Here is a 16,684-nt window from a genome sequence, read left to right as displayed (position 1 = left end):
CAAAGTTATTACTTCACACGTGCAGCTGTCGCGTACTAAAGTTATGTAGCATTGGTTCCTTAATAATTTATTAATTTCCCCTTTTGGTCATTAAAATGGGGTTAATAGCTTGACTCTCAGCGCAGACACGACTGCGCTGAGAGTCAAGCTATTGCTTTTGAAGCAAGAGTCAAGGTGAGTCGAAGTAAAATAGGGTTCGTTGATACCGAAATACGTTGAGTCCTTTAAATTATTCCCTTTGATATGGAGAAATGGGTCTAAAATGTTGTACTTCAACGCCCTTCCTGACATCTGGTTAACGAGGAGATTAGGCTAATGCATATTGGTTACTTACCGAGCTGAGTCAGCAGAATTTACTTGCCACAGTTCACCCAATTGAACCCAGTTTGCTGGGTGGCTGACATTTCGGCTCTGTGTGGACTTAACTTATTAGCTAATTAGTTAAATATTTGCGGTCTAATCACACAGTTAATATTCACCACCGAATCATCCCATAAGCCCGGTATCAAGTGTCTCAAAATACACAAGCGACTTCCATTTGATTCGCTCAAGCGTCTTGATTGATGCGCTAATTGAACATTTAGTCGCAAAGGCAGGGCAAATATTGATTTTATTGACACATCTATCGGGCTCATCGGGTTCGGCGGCGGCAACAACTGCAACAACGTGGCACAAAGTTTGTGTAAAGTTTCCCTTGTTGTTAAGCTTGTTTTGTTTCATTTATTTATTTTGCTCGGTGCCACCGCACTTTTTCCTCTTTGACAGAGCGAGTGGGACGGAGCATGTCGCGAGCGCTCTACCCCCGCATTTCCCACGAAATTGCCCCAGTATGCGTGCGTATCTGTGTGTGTGTGTGTTTGCCAAAGCGCTTGGCCATTAAACCAATTTTCAGGCAAACAAAAAGTGGGGAGGGGAAAGGGGACAGAAGGGCGGGAGACGAAAAAACGAAGCTGAATTTTTTGTTAACGCGAAGGAAAAGGGTATCGAAAAACTGCTAGAAATGTGGAGGCACTTAGTAGGATTGGAAATCTACTCCTTTTGATGTTATGATGTTATGCCCTACTAAATGTTGGTTCGGAGACTGTACTATTGGTTAATACATCTTTATTCCGGTGCCTAAAAAATAGTACTAAATGCTTGCTAAATGTTATCTGATAAGGGCTAACAAAGACAAAGACCAGGGTAACCAAAGGCCCACTTCATTTATTTTCCATCCACTGCCTTGGTCGACTTTGAAACTCTCCGCCCACAAAAATCACTTTGGTGCTCCTAGGGCTTTCTTCTCTGCTCTAAAGGATGACCCTTTTTAATTGCTCAAACATTTAGCCAGTTTCACTCCTTTTTCCACGAGAAGGCCCCGACTAACAAAAAAAGAGACGCGTGCCTCAAATTAGTTGGGTCCGAGGGGAAAGAGCCATGAAAGGCAGGTGCGAGTGGCGGGGGATCGAACCCTGTCATTTCCCTAAGCGGCTTTCGGTCCTTTGTCCCGTTAATTGCCTGTGATTGCCATCCTAGCGATATCTTAGACAAATAATTCTCCTTCGATACTCCCGACTTCCGCTCCTGCTGTACCTTAATTAGACATTTTGGGAATTTGGGAAAACGCTCTAGCGACAGCTGTTGTAGGTTCCCAATGGCGGCGTTGTTAAATTAAAACATGATGAAATTACGTGGTCTAGGCTGATATGTGAAGAATTTACCTAGTCATTGCCAAGGAATGTGCCCATTTATACATGTAAATGCTATAGGAAAAGTGGAACAAAAGAGAGCATGTTTATCCGGTGACGAATGCCTACTCGCCTCTGGCAGGAGGTTTAAGTACGATTTACCGGCTAACCGACTATATCTGCCTGCATTAGCCGAATAATGAGCTTTCCAACCAAACCAAACTCGGTTCAATTGCATTGAAATTGAACGCACTGAATCAGCTTAAAATGTTCTACCATCCAAAGCTTCTAAGAGGCTTTGGCTTAGCATACAATGGCCTTTGGATAACGATTATTTCGCTCAATTCAGATGAGTTTTGGATGGCTGGGGATGGGATGGCTTTGCACATCAAGTAGATTAGGGGCTGTACAGTGCCGCTTTGCCTAATAGACTGTCTAAAAGTTTGAAGTCAGACGCTTTTCACTCAATTTAATGCACTTCTGTCCCGGCCTTCTGGCAGTCCATTTGCAAATGTACTCTTTGGCCTGCCTTGCCTCACATTTGGCCGCTTTCCAACTCGTTTTTGGCCAAAACTGTCTGTCTGCTTGGGAATTAATAACATTAAGAGCCTCACCTGGCTCTGGCAAACAGTTGCGACAGTATACTTTCGAATGCAAATACAAAGGATGCGGCTCGGAGGGGTGCTGCAGACTGCCGAGTCAGCCATTTTGCACGTCTATATTAATTTTCCAACTAGTGCACAATGCGAGGACAAAGGACCCTGCAGAAACTGTAATTCACGAGACAACAGTTACAGAAATAAACACCCCTCCCACCGCTTGTCGCTCCTAATGGGGCTCAAAGGATGTTGGGCCATGCTGTCATGGAGCTGGAGGTCTGCGGACCTCCCCGGCCCGGGAAGGATGACTTCATTGGGACATTCTTCAATGCTAGGCACGATGCCGGGCTCACACATAAATGGCACGAACGCACGCTCGCAGCTTCAGCGGGAGCAAGAAAGGCGTCACTTTCGGGGGATGCCCTCACTAACAGGACAGTTGCAGAATTAATTGCACACTTCAATTGTTTTTCCTGCTCGGTATCAGGCACACATACCTGCACTCCGGCAGATAATAACTAGCCACGCAAATGTTTTCACTAAGCAACTCTTCCCTGCCATTAGGTTGTGACTACCAGGTAGCAGGCTCATGTGGGCGGGAGGAATTGGAAGACTGTCCTCCTCCGAGCCTGGGTATATAATTGGGGGAGAGTTGAAAAGTCCTGGACCGAATTGTTATTGCTTCTGTCGCATGTGTGGGCTTCGTGTTTGAATTGTTTATCAAAAAGGCAAACTAGAGCTTGTTTTTATTATATTTCAGTCTTCTCGATGCGATTGCATCTGGAGGATGTACAACTTTTGCTTAGAAGTGCAGAAAACGAAACATTCGCAAATAACTTTCTAGTATAGTTGGACAAGTTTCTTCTTTCTGGCAAACTTTTCGGTGTCCTGCAGCGTCTACAGGCTCCTGGAGGACTCCCAAGAAGAAAGTGTGCAAGCGCAGTTGAGGGTGGATAAGATGGCCGGGCGGCCTCAGAACAGTTAAGCTTTTACTGCCATAATGAGATTAAAAAGAAATGGAGGTAAAATTAAATTTAATTGCATTAAGCGTAGCTCCAGAAGCTTATAAAGAAAACCGCAGGGACTCCATGGAGTCATTTATATCTAAACTAGGGTTCATCACGTACTCGCGATGAGTCTTGAACAAATTAATAGTTCCCGGACTGAAATAGGTCCACTCAATCGCAAACATAGGACATTTGTCCAACAATCATCACCATCAAGAGCGTTCTTAAGAACAACTTATATGACGATTGCCCGACCTTTTTAATTAACCAATATTTCCACGTAGTGGGGAACTCTCAGAATAAAGAGTACAGAAGAATCTGAGGTCAAGCGGAGGCAAATTGATTCGAAATGGGAGCATAGCTTCTGCCAATTTCAGCTGGCTTTGAGCAAAGTTTTTGGAATTGAAATTCCTTGCAGCAATTAGAATTTCAGCCACGATTTCTCTGAAAATTTCCGACAAGGGATTCTGCAACTGCCAGCTCGCCAGGTTACCAGCTTTCAATTAACCGAGGGCAGTGGGGAAGGGCCACCCACTCACTCAATTCTCCCGGCCAACCAGCCACCCAGCACTCCGGCTCTTCGCCCACGTACCTAATTTCGGTCGTAATTTCTTATGTACCCCCGAGAACCGCGTGTAAGCTGTCCAAGATTAATGACTTCTCCCCACTGGCCGCCGCTGACGGCAGCTGCCAGTGGCGATCTGTGTGTATATTTTAATAATTAATGCATAAATAATGATTTACACAAACTGCGGTCATCCGCTGAGTAGACCACAAAGCCCGAAAAAATGGTATATAATGGGCGCCAGGAAGGGAAGGTCTGCGAGAAGTAACAATAACTAACCTGATTCTGCTGATTCTGCTGATGTTGCTGGCTGCTGCTGTTGCAATGTTGGTGCTGTGCCGATGTTGCTGCTGTGTTGATGTTGCTGCTGCTGCTGATGCGACTTCCGCTGCTCCTCCCACACTCTCGCGTTCTCACTCACACAACATCGGCCTCAACTGGGAGCAGTTAATCCATCATCATTATGATTTTCTTACTTTGTTTTCCGCTCTGAACTTTTCCCTTTTCTGCAGTTTATTTTTGTGGGTATTGCTGCTAGCTTATTTTCGGGGCGATTTTTTTGCTGACTCTCCACTCATGTTGGCAGCAACATAATATCCTTTAATTGTGTTCTGTTTGTAAGCGCGGCTCGTGTTTGTTTTTATTTTATGTACATGTGTTTGTGGCACTCCTGAAAGGCATCTACAGTCCCGGCAAATCTATTGTTTTTTAATCCCGCTCGGCACGACGCCTGCAAAATTCTTGTAATTAGCTGCTGAGACAACAATGAGCACAACAACAAGTGGCCTCTCCGCTTTGTTTTTATTGCCTAATGCAAATTTAATTGCGGTTTGCTTTCCAACGCGCCGCCCACAATGGGAGATGTTGTGTACTTCCCAATGGATTTTTGTGGTAACATTTTGAGACCTTATCATGTTTCTGCTGCCCCAATTTGCCACGTCCCAGCACGCACCCACAGACGCCCACACGCTGTGCCAGACTATGCTCATTTGCTTCGGCTTTCCCTTGCCTTTCCCTTTTCCTCTCCCTTTCGCCGCACTTTCCCCGCACCTGCCCCTGCGGCCCGCTTTCCTCTCATGGAAAACTTTCAGCTTATTCTAGTATTGCCGTTGTTGCTGTTGGCTTTAATGAGCTTCCTCCTGATTGTGGCAAAAATGCGAAAACCATGCAGCTTCCGACTTCAAATGGTGCTGCTGGAAGTGAAGCAGCACTCCCACTTGCCACCTGCGGGAATTAGGTGCACCGGCATTATATAAATGAGATGGAGCAAATTCGACGATCATTTTAAAAGGTGTCGTAAATAGGGATGGCGCTCTGTGCAATGCAGATACGCAGATGTCTTCTATGCGGGTAGTAAGTGACTTGAAATACCTTCAAATGACTGTATAGTCATACATTTTACTGCAATCTTCTCGTGCTTTAATTGTGATTATTCTTGAAATCAGTGCTTAGGTCGAAAATGAATTGAAGATTTTTACATTACAGAACTACATTTTATAAAAATCGATATAGAAATTAATGCTAAGATAATAATTCTATTGATAATATTTATTTTTGTATACACGCAATCTATACTTATTCGCATACTACTATACCGGACGACTATTTCAACTGCATAGCTTGGAACAATCGAAAACAATTTAAACTTAATATTTAAAAAAACAACCGAGAATGAATAAATAAATTATCTAGTTACAATGGCCACTTTGACCCTTTTAGTTTGACCACCTATAATTCATTATATCTCATGCAAAATTACACTCCATAATTTAACGGATATCTATAATTTCTTAAAACTCCAAGTTAATTTGGAATCTTTCAGACTGCCTTTTATGACCCATTGGCCCGAATCGTTGCGACCCCACCAAACAGAAGCAACTGTGCTACGATGCTCTTCAATGTACTTGCTTTTCACATTTCTTTATCCAGATTACCCTATAAAAACCGGCTCCCACCCGAACTGGCCTTCAGTGCCTCAGTGGGCACTGGGCGACAACTTCTTGGATAGCCCTTGGCACCCCATAACAATCAGTAGGCCGAGCCTTTATAGGCGACTGCGCCCGACTGAGGGGCAACCCAAGTGCAACATGCGTTATCCAAAGTTTGAACAACAATTGTTGCCTGGTAATTGTGGGAGAAACCGAGGGCTGTCGTCGTCGCCGCTGATGGGCGGCAGCAGCTGTTATCACATCCTAATGCTAATGCGATTTTCATTGCTGGTCCTGTATCGGCGGCACTACCTTCCCCGTAGCACTTCCCCCGCCCCGAGACCAAGTAGCTCTGCTCGGCGCATGCAAAGCGAAATTCATAGCATACTTATGGCAGCTGGCTGATGTTAACGACGCCTTTGGCTGTCTTCAGTTGCTGCTGCCGATGATGATGGCTTATGTAACTAGTGCTGCATAAATCCGAGCTCACTCGCACAAGTCGGGCAGAGGCCCTCGAAAAGCGAGTATATTGTCTACGATTCTCCTGGCTACTGGACCCAACTCTTCAAAAGACAACTCCTCGGGGTTTTTCCGCAGAGATTTCCTCTTCTTTATGTGGGGCAGTTGGGTCCGCAGCCGTGGTAATTCTTTTGACGCACTCGTGCCCCGAGACGCTGCGTGCCTTAGCACTAACAAGCAGCAGCAGAAGAACTAGCGCCGAAGGAGTGGACTGCTGTCGCTGTCCGACTCCAAGAGGTCCTGCGACCCACACACACGCACTGGCACCGACACTCACTCACGACTACGTACACTCACTTCACCAGCACACACGTCCTCTCTAGACTTGGCCCGGTTCGGTTGGCTTTGGCTTTGGTTTTGGCTTTTGGCAGCGACTTGGCTTGCGGATCTGCTGGCGGATGCTGCTCTCGGTGCTGTTCATCTCCCGTCGATGGACCATTTTTGACTGGCTCCCAATCGAAGCCATTGGCTGCCTTTCGTCGCCGTGCCCGCTTTGGCCCAACGCAGATCCCGTAACAGTGGCTGGTCTGTGGGCTCTCCGACTGTTGTTGCTGCTGTTCCACTCACTTCTTATACGGATCTGGCGAAAGAGCGGAACCCTCGAGGGTTCGAGAACTCTTCTCTTGTTGCATTTCACAGGCCCACCGAGCCAAGGATAACGCACGTGAGTGGATGGCGCTGCCAGATGGTTTTGAATCCTAGAGCTCCTCACAAGACTCAGAATATTTAATGCTCTTAAAGAGGAACTGAAGCTGTCGAAATTATCAAAAACTTAACCCTAACCTTTTGTGATTATCAGTTCCTTATTAATTCGTATAATTGTTAAAAGACATGGTCCATTATTAGAAATAATTTTTTTATGGAATTTAAGGTATATTTATATTTGGGTTTTTAGGAGCTGTAACGCGCTTATGGAGCATTTTGTACTTCAACCAAGAACACTTGTTAATATTATTTATTTATTTCTTCTTCCGCTGTAAGTTGGCAGAAACAGTTTTATGTTTACATCTTTTAGGTAACAATCATTTTAAAAAAATGTCAAATATTTGTAATTTTAAACTGGGTGCATTTTGACATTAAATTAATTTTATATCTGCATTGTTGTAAGAAATATTTTAAGTAGAAATATCATGTGCCTTTATATGAAGACGGTTAAATGAATTTATTTTAGTTTGTTGCATGATTTAACATAACAGTATAGGCCTACATCCGGTTTTTACATAATTTTCAATTAGGTGGCAACGTCATCCCTCATCTCTTATATTCCGAGATGTTGCAACACCCGCTCTCTCATCTCGCATTTCTCTCCCTGCGCATGCCCCTCAGCGGGAAAACAACTTCGAATTTCGGGCAGCAGGACAACAAAGGAAGCCACCAACCAGCACAGACACACTACATACCTACGGAGAACACCACAAGACCAAAACTCGTTTAGTTGCCGCGTTGACAACTTTGTGGCAGGCAGCAAACAAACAGACCTCACACTGGTCCAAATGCTGACAGGGGCGGCGAACTGGGTGCAGCTGCAATGTGAGCGGCATGCAGCGTCTTCGGCGGAGGTTGGCCTGAGCATTGACCTGCTTAGGCAGCTGAGGGATTTATAACTCCCACATAACTCCTGCACAAGTCAAGGGGAGTGGCGGCAATAAATGGCAAATAAATCTAAAGTTCAACTTTTGACACTGTCTCGGCAAGCAGCCCCGAAGGCATTTCCTTCCGCTTCCCTCTACTTCCGGTTGGAATCTGTCTGCCTGTCAGCGGCCAACAATAGGAGTGACACTCGCCCACACAAAGTTCCCCATGCACAGGGAGAAATTTGTTTAGTTTAAGATAACATACATTGGTGCCAGCGCTGAGGCGTGTAAAATGAACGTCGTAGCGCATCACGATCTTTGTGTTACCCCCTAGAGATAATGTATCTTAAGTCAATTACCAACAACATTAGCTAATATAGTTATGTTGATGGACGAGAAGATGAGTTCTCCCAGTGTGCTACAAGGATGAGATTTATGAGCGCCCAGCAGCTCTTTTCCGAAATCTTATAAAACTCGGAATAAATAATAATAGTTCTAGCGCTATCCGGCGCCGTCCGCTGTTGTCCGCATGTCCCACATTTCTTTGCCGTTCTTATGACAATGTCAACATTTCTTTTGCTTCTCTAATGGCCTGGCACACACGCACCTACGGGTATGGCGTGTATGTGTTTTCAATCGGTTGTTGTTCCCCATGTCGGTTATGCATAGCCATAAATTCTGGTAAAAGCTTCTCTAGGTCGAGGAGGCAGTCCGAAAGTAAAGCGGGTAATTTCTGATGCTGACACACTCGCACACAGGCGCACCGAAAGGAGCAAAGGCAAGGACCCCGAGCACACAGCGACCGATTGTTGTTTTCGCCACTTTTTGTTTGTCATTTAACAGATTTTTCTGTCCTCGCTGGTATTGATTTCTAATTTTTCTCGTAGGCTTAATAAAAATCGTAGCACCACATGAATGTGTCGGTGCTGGCCCCCGAGTGTGCGGGAAAGCGAGTTTTTATGATGTGTGCGTGTGTGTCGCATTGATTTCGTAATTTATGGCCGATTTGATGGATTGCTCAAATAACTTTTTATGCTTATTTTTCAGTTTTTATTGTTTTACAGCTTGCGGTTGCTGTTTTTTCGTTGGTACTTGCGGCATGTCGTATGGAAGATTTGCGGTTTTTGGGTGCCCATCCGGGAGATCCCTGGGCCTTTCGTAGTCGCAATGGAAACCATTTCGTTTCGGTTAAAATGTGTCCTTGAGGTGTGGACGATAAATAACGTTGCCTGTATTTTTGGGCGTGCCATACGTTATGGCATGCTCTTAAGTTATCAAAATGTGTGCCAAAGTGACAATATAGGCTAGTTAATTATAAGAGAAGCTTTCGTAACCTGCGCTGTTTTATGCACTGCCCACAACAAAGGGAATTATAAAAATTAAAGCCCATTAGTTTATTCGTTCAATTATAATTTAAATTAAGTGCGTGCCACTGCTCATTTTGCATTTTCCTAATAATTAATGTTGAAGTGCTGCAGGGCTTACGACGGCCGCGGTTAGCTAATTGAGCCGAACGCATCTGCGTAATTAAATTTTCAGCCAGAACCCATTAAACAAATCGACCAAAACGGAGGACCGAAAGGGGGAATATCGAGCAGGAACTCAGTTAGCATGGATGAGTGCAGTCCAATTAAACGTTAAATCAATATTGTCAAATCCACGCGCACAAAAACAGATCCGCACTGGCAAGCATTCAAGCATTAATTGGTGTTCGTGAGACTTCTGCACTTAAATAATCCATGAGCTGCCACATCGTGGCTGAGTTTCCATCTATGTACATGGGTTTTAGCCATTTGAGCCGTGTAAACTGGCTGCTCGCTGGAAACAGCTCGCCCAGCCAATTCTGTCACACTCGCATTCCGGACCAGAGTTGCAACTGTGTTTCACTAATTATAATCGTATTGGAAACTACATTTTGTCCTGGCACATAGACTGTATTCTAATACTGACAAAACTAGTTCTACTAACCTCATTCAAATTTTGTATTGTGTTATATTTTGTGTTTTCATGTACCCTACTGAAACAGCGCCAAAATGTACTTGCACAGAGCCTAAAGATCCGAACCAATGCTCCGCTGGTAACCAATGCTTAATTTGTAATTAGCAGTATTTTACGTACCTATACGGATTTTTAACGACACACACTTTTAGTTTCTCATGCATTGTAATAATTAGATTACTTGTCTCTTCATCTATCCATAGGATTTCTATAAACCAAATCCGAAGATTGTACTCTTAAGCGCACCTCAACCACGTGGCCCTACCCAAATAAAATGGGCTAACCCTTTGACTTGAATTTATTATTTTTATTAAGTTGCGAAAAAAAAGGATTTTACGGACATTAAGAATATATATTACATAAGAATAAATTTTCAAATGAGCCTCGCATTTCCATTTAGAGCTTTATACTTGAGGATCTCCTGTTTGATTCCACTTTCTGCGCCCACTGGGCCTCGGTGCTTCGAACTGAGCACGAAAAAGAACAAAGACAACTATCCATCAGGCCGGGCACACACATTTCCATGCAAATGGGTATGTGTGTTATTTTTGGGTCAGCGATTTGGGAAGGCTCCGTGGCAGCAGTTGGGTGCGGAGTGCCCTCTCCCGTGACTCTGCGGCACTTAAGGCCAACAAATACAAACAGGCATAATAAAATAATCGATGCTTTTAAAATTTGCATAAGTTCGGATACCGCAGATGCTACGCAGAAGAGCCAGATGAGGGATTTCCATATCCCGTGCTCCGCGCCCCATTGCGCATACGCCGCGTGGACAGGGCCAGAGCCTGAGTCCTGAGTCCTAGACCTGGAGACGGCGGCAGTGGCGGTCGACAAGTTCGTGGGCGTTCGATTTAATTGTGGGAATTCGGCGTCTGCCACGCACCCATCATGGACGGACGTGGCTGAAAAGTTGAATTTTTAAGCACTCCGAGGCGGGCGAGGCCCAAGACCCGTGTATTTTCATTAACATGTGTGGGTCGGAGTGAAAGTTTCAGGGCTCCGGTTGAACGTGGCCTTGCTGCAGCCGTGGGAACTCTGCCCTCAAAGTACACGTCCTTATGTACTAGGCGACAGAAGAAGCAATCACTTGTCGGCAGAGCCCGTTAACCTTCCAGGATTCACGTTTCATTAACGTCGACAACGCCCTGCTGGCAGGTTAACTAGTCCGGCTTTTAAAACCTCGTTGAATCTTAAGTAATTTGGTCGAAGACTCATTGGGTGAAATGTTTGCCTAGAAGTGCATTAGTTTCCAAACGTGTACAAGACGCCGATTCCATTCGTATTAAAGTTCAATTGCAAGGTAAACTCCTGCTTAACAACTTATAATCAACACCTTTCATCCTGGTTAACTTTTTAAGTAAAATATATTGTATATTTGTCAGTAATATGGTCAACATTTGTTAATGCAACGGGTATTAAAATTTTAATCCATTTTCGATATAATGTGTTAATTTAAATATCAAATATTGTGATCTGGTTTTTATCACCCTCGCTTAAAAAACTTCATAAGAAGTGTATTTCATTTTAAGAACAAACATTTTTCATTCATACAAAAATGTTTAATAATTAATAGAAATTAATCAGGCTAATGAAATCATTCAGTTGGACCAGAGAATGCTCAGGTATGAAACTGGCAGTCCCATTAAGTACTGGGTTAAAGCTAAACGGCCACTAACGATTCAGCTAATTAAAACTCCGCATTATGCATTATTCACGTATGAATAAAACATGCGGAATCGATTCATTTTCTGGGAGGATTTCCTCTTCGGGTCGCTCCAAGCCGATGCCCAATCACACAGACGGAATATGGAGAAGATTCCGCTGTCGACCACCCATCACTTTATCCATTGGCAATAGTCGCTAATTATATTGGCAAAATCCAATTAATTATGTCGTGCCATTTTCCGCCTCTCGCAGGATGACAACCTCGATGCAGCCGAGCAAGTACACGGGCCTGGTGGCCGACCTGATGCCCAATATACGGGCGATGAAGTACTCGGGCCTGTTTATGCACAACTTCACGGGCGGCAGCGCGTTCATGAAGAAGGTGTACTCCTCGGTGCACCTGGTGTTCCTGCTGATGCAGTTCGCCTTCATACTGGTCAACATGGCCCTCAACGCCGAGGAGGTGAACGAGCTGTCGGGCAACACGATTACCACCCTCTTCTTCACCCACTGCATGACCAAGTTCATCTACTTGGCCGTCAACCAGAAGAATTTCTACAGGTGAGTTAAAAACTGGGAAAGGTGGTTTTTAGGCAAAATAATTGGTATTGGTAAAGTGAGTAAATAGTGCCCACAAAGGGAGACTATCCTGTAAGCCGCAAAGAAAGTTAACATAATTGGAATTTAAAAATAGAGAATTCAGCAATTTTTTCTGGCATAGCTCATAATAAGTATACCCCCCTCTGCAGAACCTTGAACATATGGAACCAGGTCAACACGCATCCCCTGTTCGCCGAGTCAGATGCGCGCTACCACTCGATCGCCCTGGCCAAGATGAGAAAGCTCTTCTTCCTGGTGATGCTGACCACCGTCGCCTCGGCCACCGCCTGGACCACGATCACCTTCTTCGGGGACAGCGTCAAGATGGTGGTGGACCACGAAACGAACTCCAGCATTCCGGTGGAGATTCCGCGGCTGCCGATCAAGTCCTTCTACCCGTGGAACGCGAGCCACGGGTTGTTCTACATGATCAGCTTCGCCTTTCAGATCTACTACGTGCTCTTCTCGATGATCCACTCAAACCTGTGCGACGTGATGTTCTGCTCCTGGCTGATCTTCGCCTGCGAGCAGCTGCAACACCTGAAGGGCATCATGAAGCCCCTGATGGAGCTGTCTGCCTCGCTGGACACCTACAGACCCAATTCGGCGGCCCTCTTCAGGTCTTTATCAGCCAACTCGAAGTCGGAGCTTATTCATAATGAAGGTAAATATTTGGGGCTTTGGTCTATTTGAATTTAAATTAGTGTTTAAATTTCCTGTCCTCGTTATGAAAGCGTTCTGTTATGCAGTTTCTCAGGGAATCATACGTTTATACATGCAGATAGAGAAAAATAGCTAACTATATATCATCTTAATAATTAATGAAAAAACATTCAAACGCTGAAGAAAGAACTTAAATCTTTAAGTGATTTCGACACCTCTGGATCCTGGGAGTAGTGTAATAAGTCCAAGCATTTTTTTTTCTTTTTTTAAAGAGCACTTTTTTTTCAAACTAAAATTAAAAAAAATTTCGAGCCAAATTTTGCAGATAACATTTTTAAAAGAAATGGCATTGAGGTTTAAAGTACTGAGCTGTGGGAAATAAATGGCAGTCCTGTCAACAATTAAAAGGATGTGATATTACATACTCGTACTACATTTTTAGTGAACCGATAAGCCCTGTGGAGAGCCCGTGACGAGCTGTTTTTTAATTACAGAAAAGGATCCAGCCGCTGACATGGACATGTCGGGCGTGTACAGCTCGAAAGCGGATTGGGGCGCCCAGTTTCGAGCACCCTCGACGCTGCAGTCTTTCGGCGGCAACGGGGGCGGCGGCATCGGAGTGGTGAACGGGGCTAATCCCAACGGGCTGACCAAAAAACAGGAGATGATGGTGCGCAGTGCCATCAAGTACTGGGTGGAGCGGCACAAGCACGTCGTGCGGTGAGTTCAAATCCTTGCAAATTTGACCGACAATATGAAGAGGACTCTGGCCATTGGGAGGATGAGTGAGTGGTGATGGGTTCCATGATTGCATCTGGTGATTTTAATGCAGGCCACCCTGGCCTTTAGTTCCTTAAACATTAAGTTCGACCGGGCTTGCTTTCATGTATAGGCTCTCGGCAGGTCCCTGCAGCTTGTTTGGTTTTGTTGATTATTTCCTCAATTGCAATGATTGTTCGGGCCCCCAGAGTGATGGCCTTGTTTGTCCGGTCCTACAGTTGGCTTAGCTATTTGTGTGTGCAGTTGTGGATCAAAATATTGACTTGAGAATGGCCTGTTCTCGTCCTTCCTCCTTTTCCCTCTTCCAGCTTGGTGGCTGCCATTGGCGATACGTACGGAGCCGCCCTCCTGCTGCACATGCTGACCTCGACCATCAAGCTGACCCTGTTGGCATACCAGGCCACCAAAATCAACGGAGTGAACGTCTACGCCTTCACAGTCGTCGGATACCTGGGCTACGCCCTGGCCCAGGTGTTTCACTTTTGCATCTTTGGCAATCGATTGATTGAGGAGGTGAGTTGGGACGGGGCTATTAAAGTGGCAGTTCAACCGTGCTTATCCCACACAATTGTAGGGTTTGTTTTATGTAAAATATTATTTTAACAATTGGTTTGTGCATAAATGATTGGAAAGTAGATACATACATTTTTGGGGTTTTCAATACTTAAATCTTCTAAAATTAAAATAGACGCTTTCCTAAAGATCTGAATACAAAATATTTGAGGTGCGTCCTTAATAATGATATTTGCTTTTTCCAGAGCTCGTCCGTCATGGAGGCCGCCTACTCGTGCCATTGGTACGACGGATCCGAGGAGGCCAAGACCTTCGTCCAGATCGTGTGCCAGCAGTGCCAGAAGGCCATGAGCATATCGGGGGCGAAGTTCTTCACCGTCTCCCTGGACTTGTTTGCCTCGGTGCGTTGAACCTGATATATTGAGGGTGCGAAAAGAAGCTAACTCGCCCGAACTTTCTCTGCCCCCAGGTTCTCGGTGCCGTTGTCACCTACTTCATGGTGCTGGTGCAGCTCAAGTGAGCTGCCAGCGGAGCTGACAGACCTTTTGTGCCAGGAAAGCGAATGCCAAGGAGCCACCGTGCTAGACCGACCCCCCAAGCGCCCAGCAGCAGTGCCCGTCCACCGCCCCCACCACTGTGCAATCAGCAACATTATAGAGCAATTATAACGCAAATTATATATTTTATACCAGCGACGAGCGAACCCCGTGGGGCATCGTAGAAACATACTGGGGCGAATAGAAGCCTGCAAATATTTATCGATTTTGTACACGTGTAGAGCTTTCGATGTAACTCAAGATGCAAACTAAATAAATGTGTAGAGGAAACGCAAGGAAATAGTGATGGGGAAGTAAGGCACTTGAGTTAAGTGGAAGTACGGAATAAGGGAATTTTTCAATCCGTCCTATCCTATTACCATCCCCGTCTGCTTCTTGATTTTTGAATATTAAAATAAAACAAAGTGTAGCGAAATGATTTCTAGTTTGCTTTGTTTTAAAATCGTGAGTCCGCTTAAAAATCAAATGCAAGTTAAGACTGGGGCTGATTGAAGCCCGTCAGTTATCTTTAATTCAATAATTATCGGGGCTGTTTACATGAAAAGCGTGGAATTTAGTGGGTAGACGCGGAGTTTCACGCATCACCGACTGCATGCTCACAGCTTTTCCGAGCAGATGTGCAAAACGAACTTAATTGAATTGAATTATAAAGTCCGATATTTTTGGCCCACATCAGTTTTGCCAAATTTTGGCAATGCTGGCGCAACAGTAGAAACAGTTAGCAGTTGCAGCCAGCAATTAAGTGTGGCAAAAGTGTAATTCCGAATCACACTCTAGAGTGCGGATCTCCACACACTTGGCTCTATTTACCTCTCCTGTATTTCGCCGTTTTGAAAGCGCACTTTATGGTTTTCCAAATTGCCCAACTGGGCTGGCTGACTCCGCTGCGAGTTGAAATTGAACCAACAACAAGAAAACGCTCCACAACGCGAACTTTTAATGCGGCCACGCTCCGTACATTCGGCCGAAGTTTTTATTTCTTGCAGCTTTCATAAAACAAAAACGAAAAGCGAACAAAAAGTGACTACAACTAAAATTGCGCCAAGAGTGTGAGCCAGGTGAGGTAAGATGAGGTGGAGCGTAGAAGTATCTGCCGACCAAACGGCCATACAACTGTGGCACTACCCAAAGCCCCTTCCCAGCCCGCTGCTTCTTACTGTTAATTTCTTTATTGCGCACACTTTCGTCTGCCAATGAAAGTTTCTTGACTTTGGAAATGCAACAACGCGGCTGCTGAAACTACTTAATTTATAAGTCTATGGTTTAATTAGTTTTCTTTCTTTCGCGGCTTGTTTCACTTTGGGGGGCTAGGAGGGCAGCTACATCTTCCTGTTCTCGTCTGCAGCTCTGAAATTTATGCGAATTTTCAGTCTCATTTGTCAATCGCCAGTGCGATTTCTTTTCGGGTTTTAATATAACGTTACACGAGTGGAGTCGTTAACACACCGCTTACCATACTCTTCACCAAGCGGCCCTTCAAATGGCTTTTTTATAGAGTCCTAAGCACATTACCTGCTTGGTTTACATAATTCTACTGTTTTGCAGCCACTGCCGTTTCTTGGTGCCGATGAGTAATGAAGAAATTGAGGCGTCCTCTTTTACGGTCTTTTAAATTGTTAATTAGTGATAAGTTCGGTGACGTGAGAAGGCATTTTAATTGAAAACTAATCTTATTTCCCATACCAATTTCGTATTGTTCTAAGGCGAAGTTTCCGCATTAGAGTAAGCTACTAGCCAGCTTTTTTTGTCTGCCTGCCTGACTAAACGCCTAAAGTACCCATCGATTTGATCTTTACTTTTAGTGGCTAACACGTTTTTAAGCACAATACATAGAATAAATTACCAGGCATTTTGAAAATTTAAGTTTACCCTTTCAAATTTCACTAACGCCGTCAGACTTGACGACCATTTAAATTATTAGGGGAACATGAAAGTTTCTAATGGTCTTAACATTAGATCCTCTTTTTTTATAAATGCAGTTCATTAATAAAGTGTTGAATATGTAAGCTTAATCTATTTGTAACACTTTAGGACTGTACCATGTCATTA

General features: G+C 44.5%; 2 protein-coding genes across 3 annotated transcripts in view; one reads left to right on the top strand and one right to left on the bottom strand.

Moving 5' to 3' along the window:
• LOC108023814 (ras-like protein family member 10B) overlaps positions 1–5,360 on the bottom strand; it is a 37,768-nt gene extending 32,408 nt beyond the window's left edge. Inside the window, exon 1 of the mRNA XM_017093460.3 lies at positions 4,118–5,360. The gene's annotated coding sequence lies outside the window, so the exon portion shown is untranslated. The remainder of the gene's footprint in view (positions 1–4,117) is intronic.
• On the top strand, positions 156–14,959 carry LOC108023820 (odorant receptor coreceptor). 2 transcript variants are annotated; one of them, XM_044095654.2, is made up of 7 exons: positions 156–174; positions 11,775–12,083; positions 12,272–12,786; positions 13,280–13,505; positions 13,874–14,078; positions 14,324–14,479; positions 14,548–14,959. In XM_044095654.2, the coding sequence occupies exons 2-7, from the start codon at positions 11,776–11,778 to the stop codon at positions 14,596–14,598; spliced, it is 1,461 nt and encodes a 486-aa protein (XP_043951589.1). In that variant the 5' UTR covers positions 156–174; position 11,775; the 3' UTR covers positions 14,599–14,959. The 2 variants fall into 2 exon arrangements, with proteins under 2 accessions (XP_043951589.1, XP_016948956.1); XM_017093467.3 differs by lacking the exon at positions 156–174 and adding an exon at positions 10,943–11,157 and having other exon boundaries at positions 14,548–14,958.
• The last annotated feature ends 1,725 nt before the right edge of the window (positions 14,960–16,684 follow it).

Source organism: Drosophila biarmipes, chromosome 3R (genome assembly GCF_025231255.1).
Source record: "Drosophila biarmipes strain raj3 chromosome 3R, RU_DBia_V1.1, whole genome shotgun sequence".
NCBI classification, from domain to species: domain Eukaryota; kingdom Metazoa; phylum Arthropoda; class Insecta; order Diptera; family Drosophilidae; genus Drosophila; species Drosophila biarmipes.
Note: the sequence above shows the minus strand (reverse complement) of the source record. Positions and strands in the feature narration are given on the sequence as shown.

Excerpts from the sequence above, each read along its gene's own strand:
- LOC108023820 (XM_044095654.2), top strand. The coding sequence starts at position 11,776 with ATGACAACCTCGATGCAGCCGAGCAAGTACACGGGCCTGGTGGCCGAC. Across the intron at positions 12,787-13,279 it reads GGAGCTTATTCATAATGAAG|AAAAGGATCCAGCCGCTGAC; the intron begins GTAAATATTTGG and ends TTTTAATTACAG. Across the intron at positions 13,506-13,873 it reads CGGCACAAGCACGTCGTGCG|CTTGGTGGCTGCCATTGGCG; the intron begins GTGAGTTCAAAT and ends TCCCTCTTCCAG.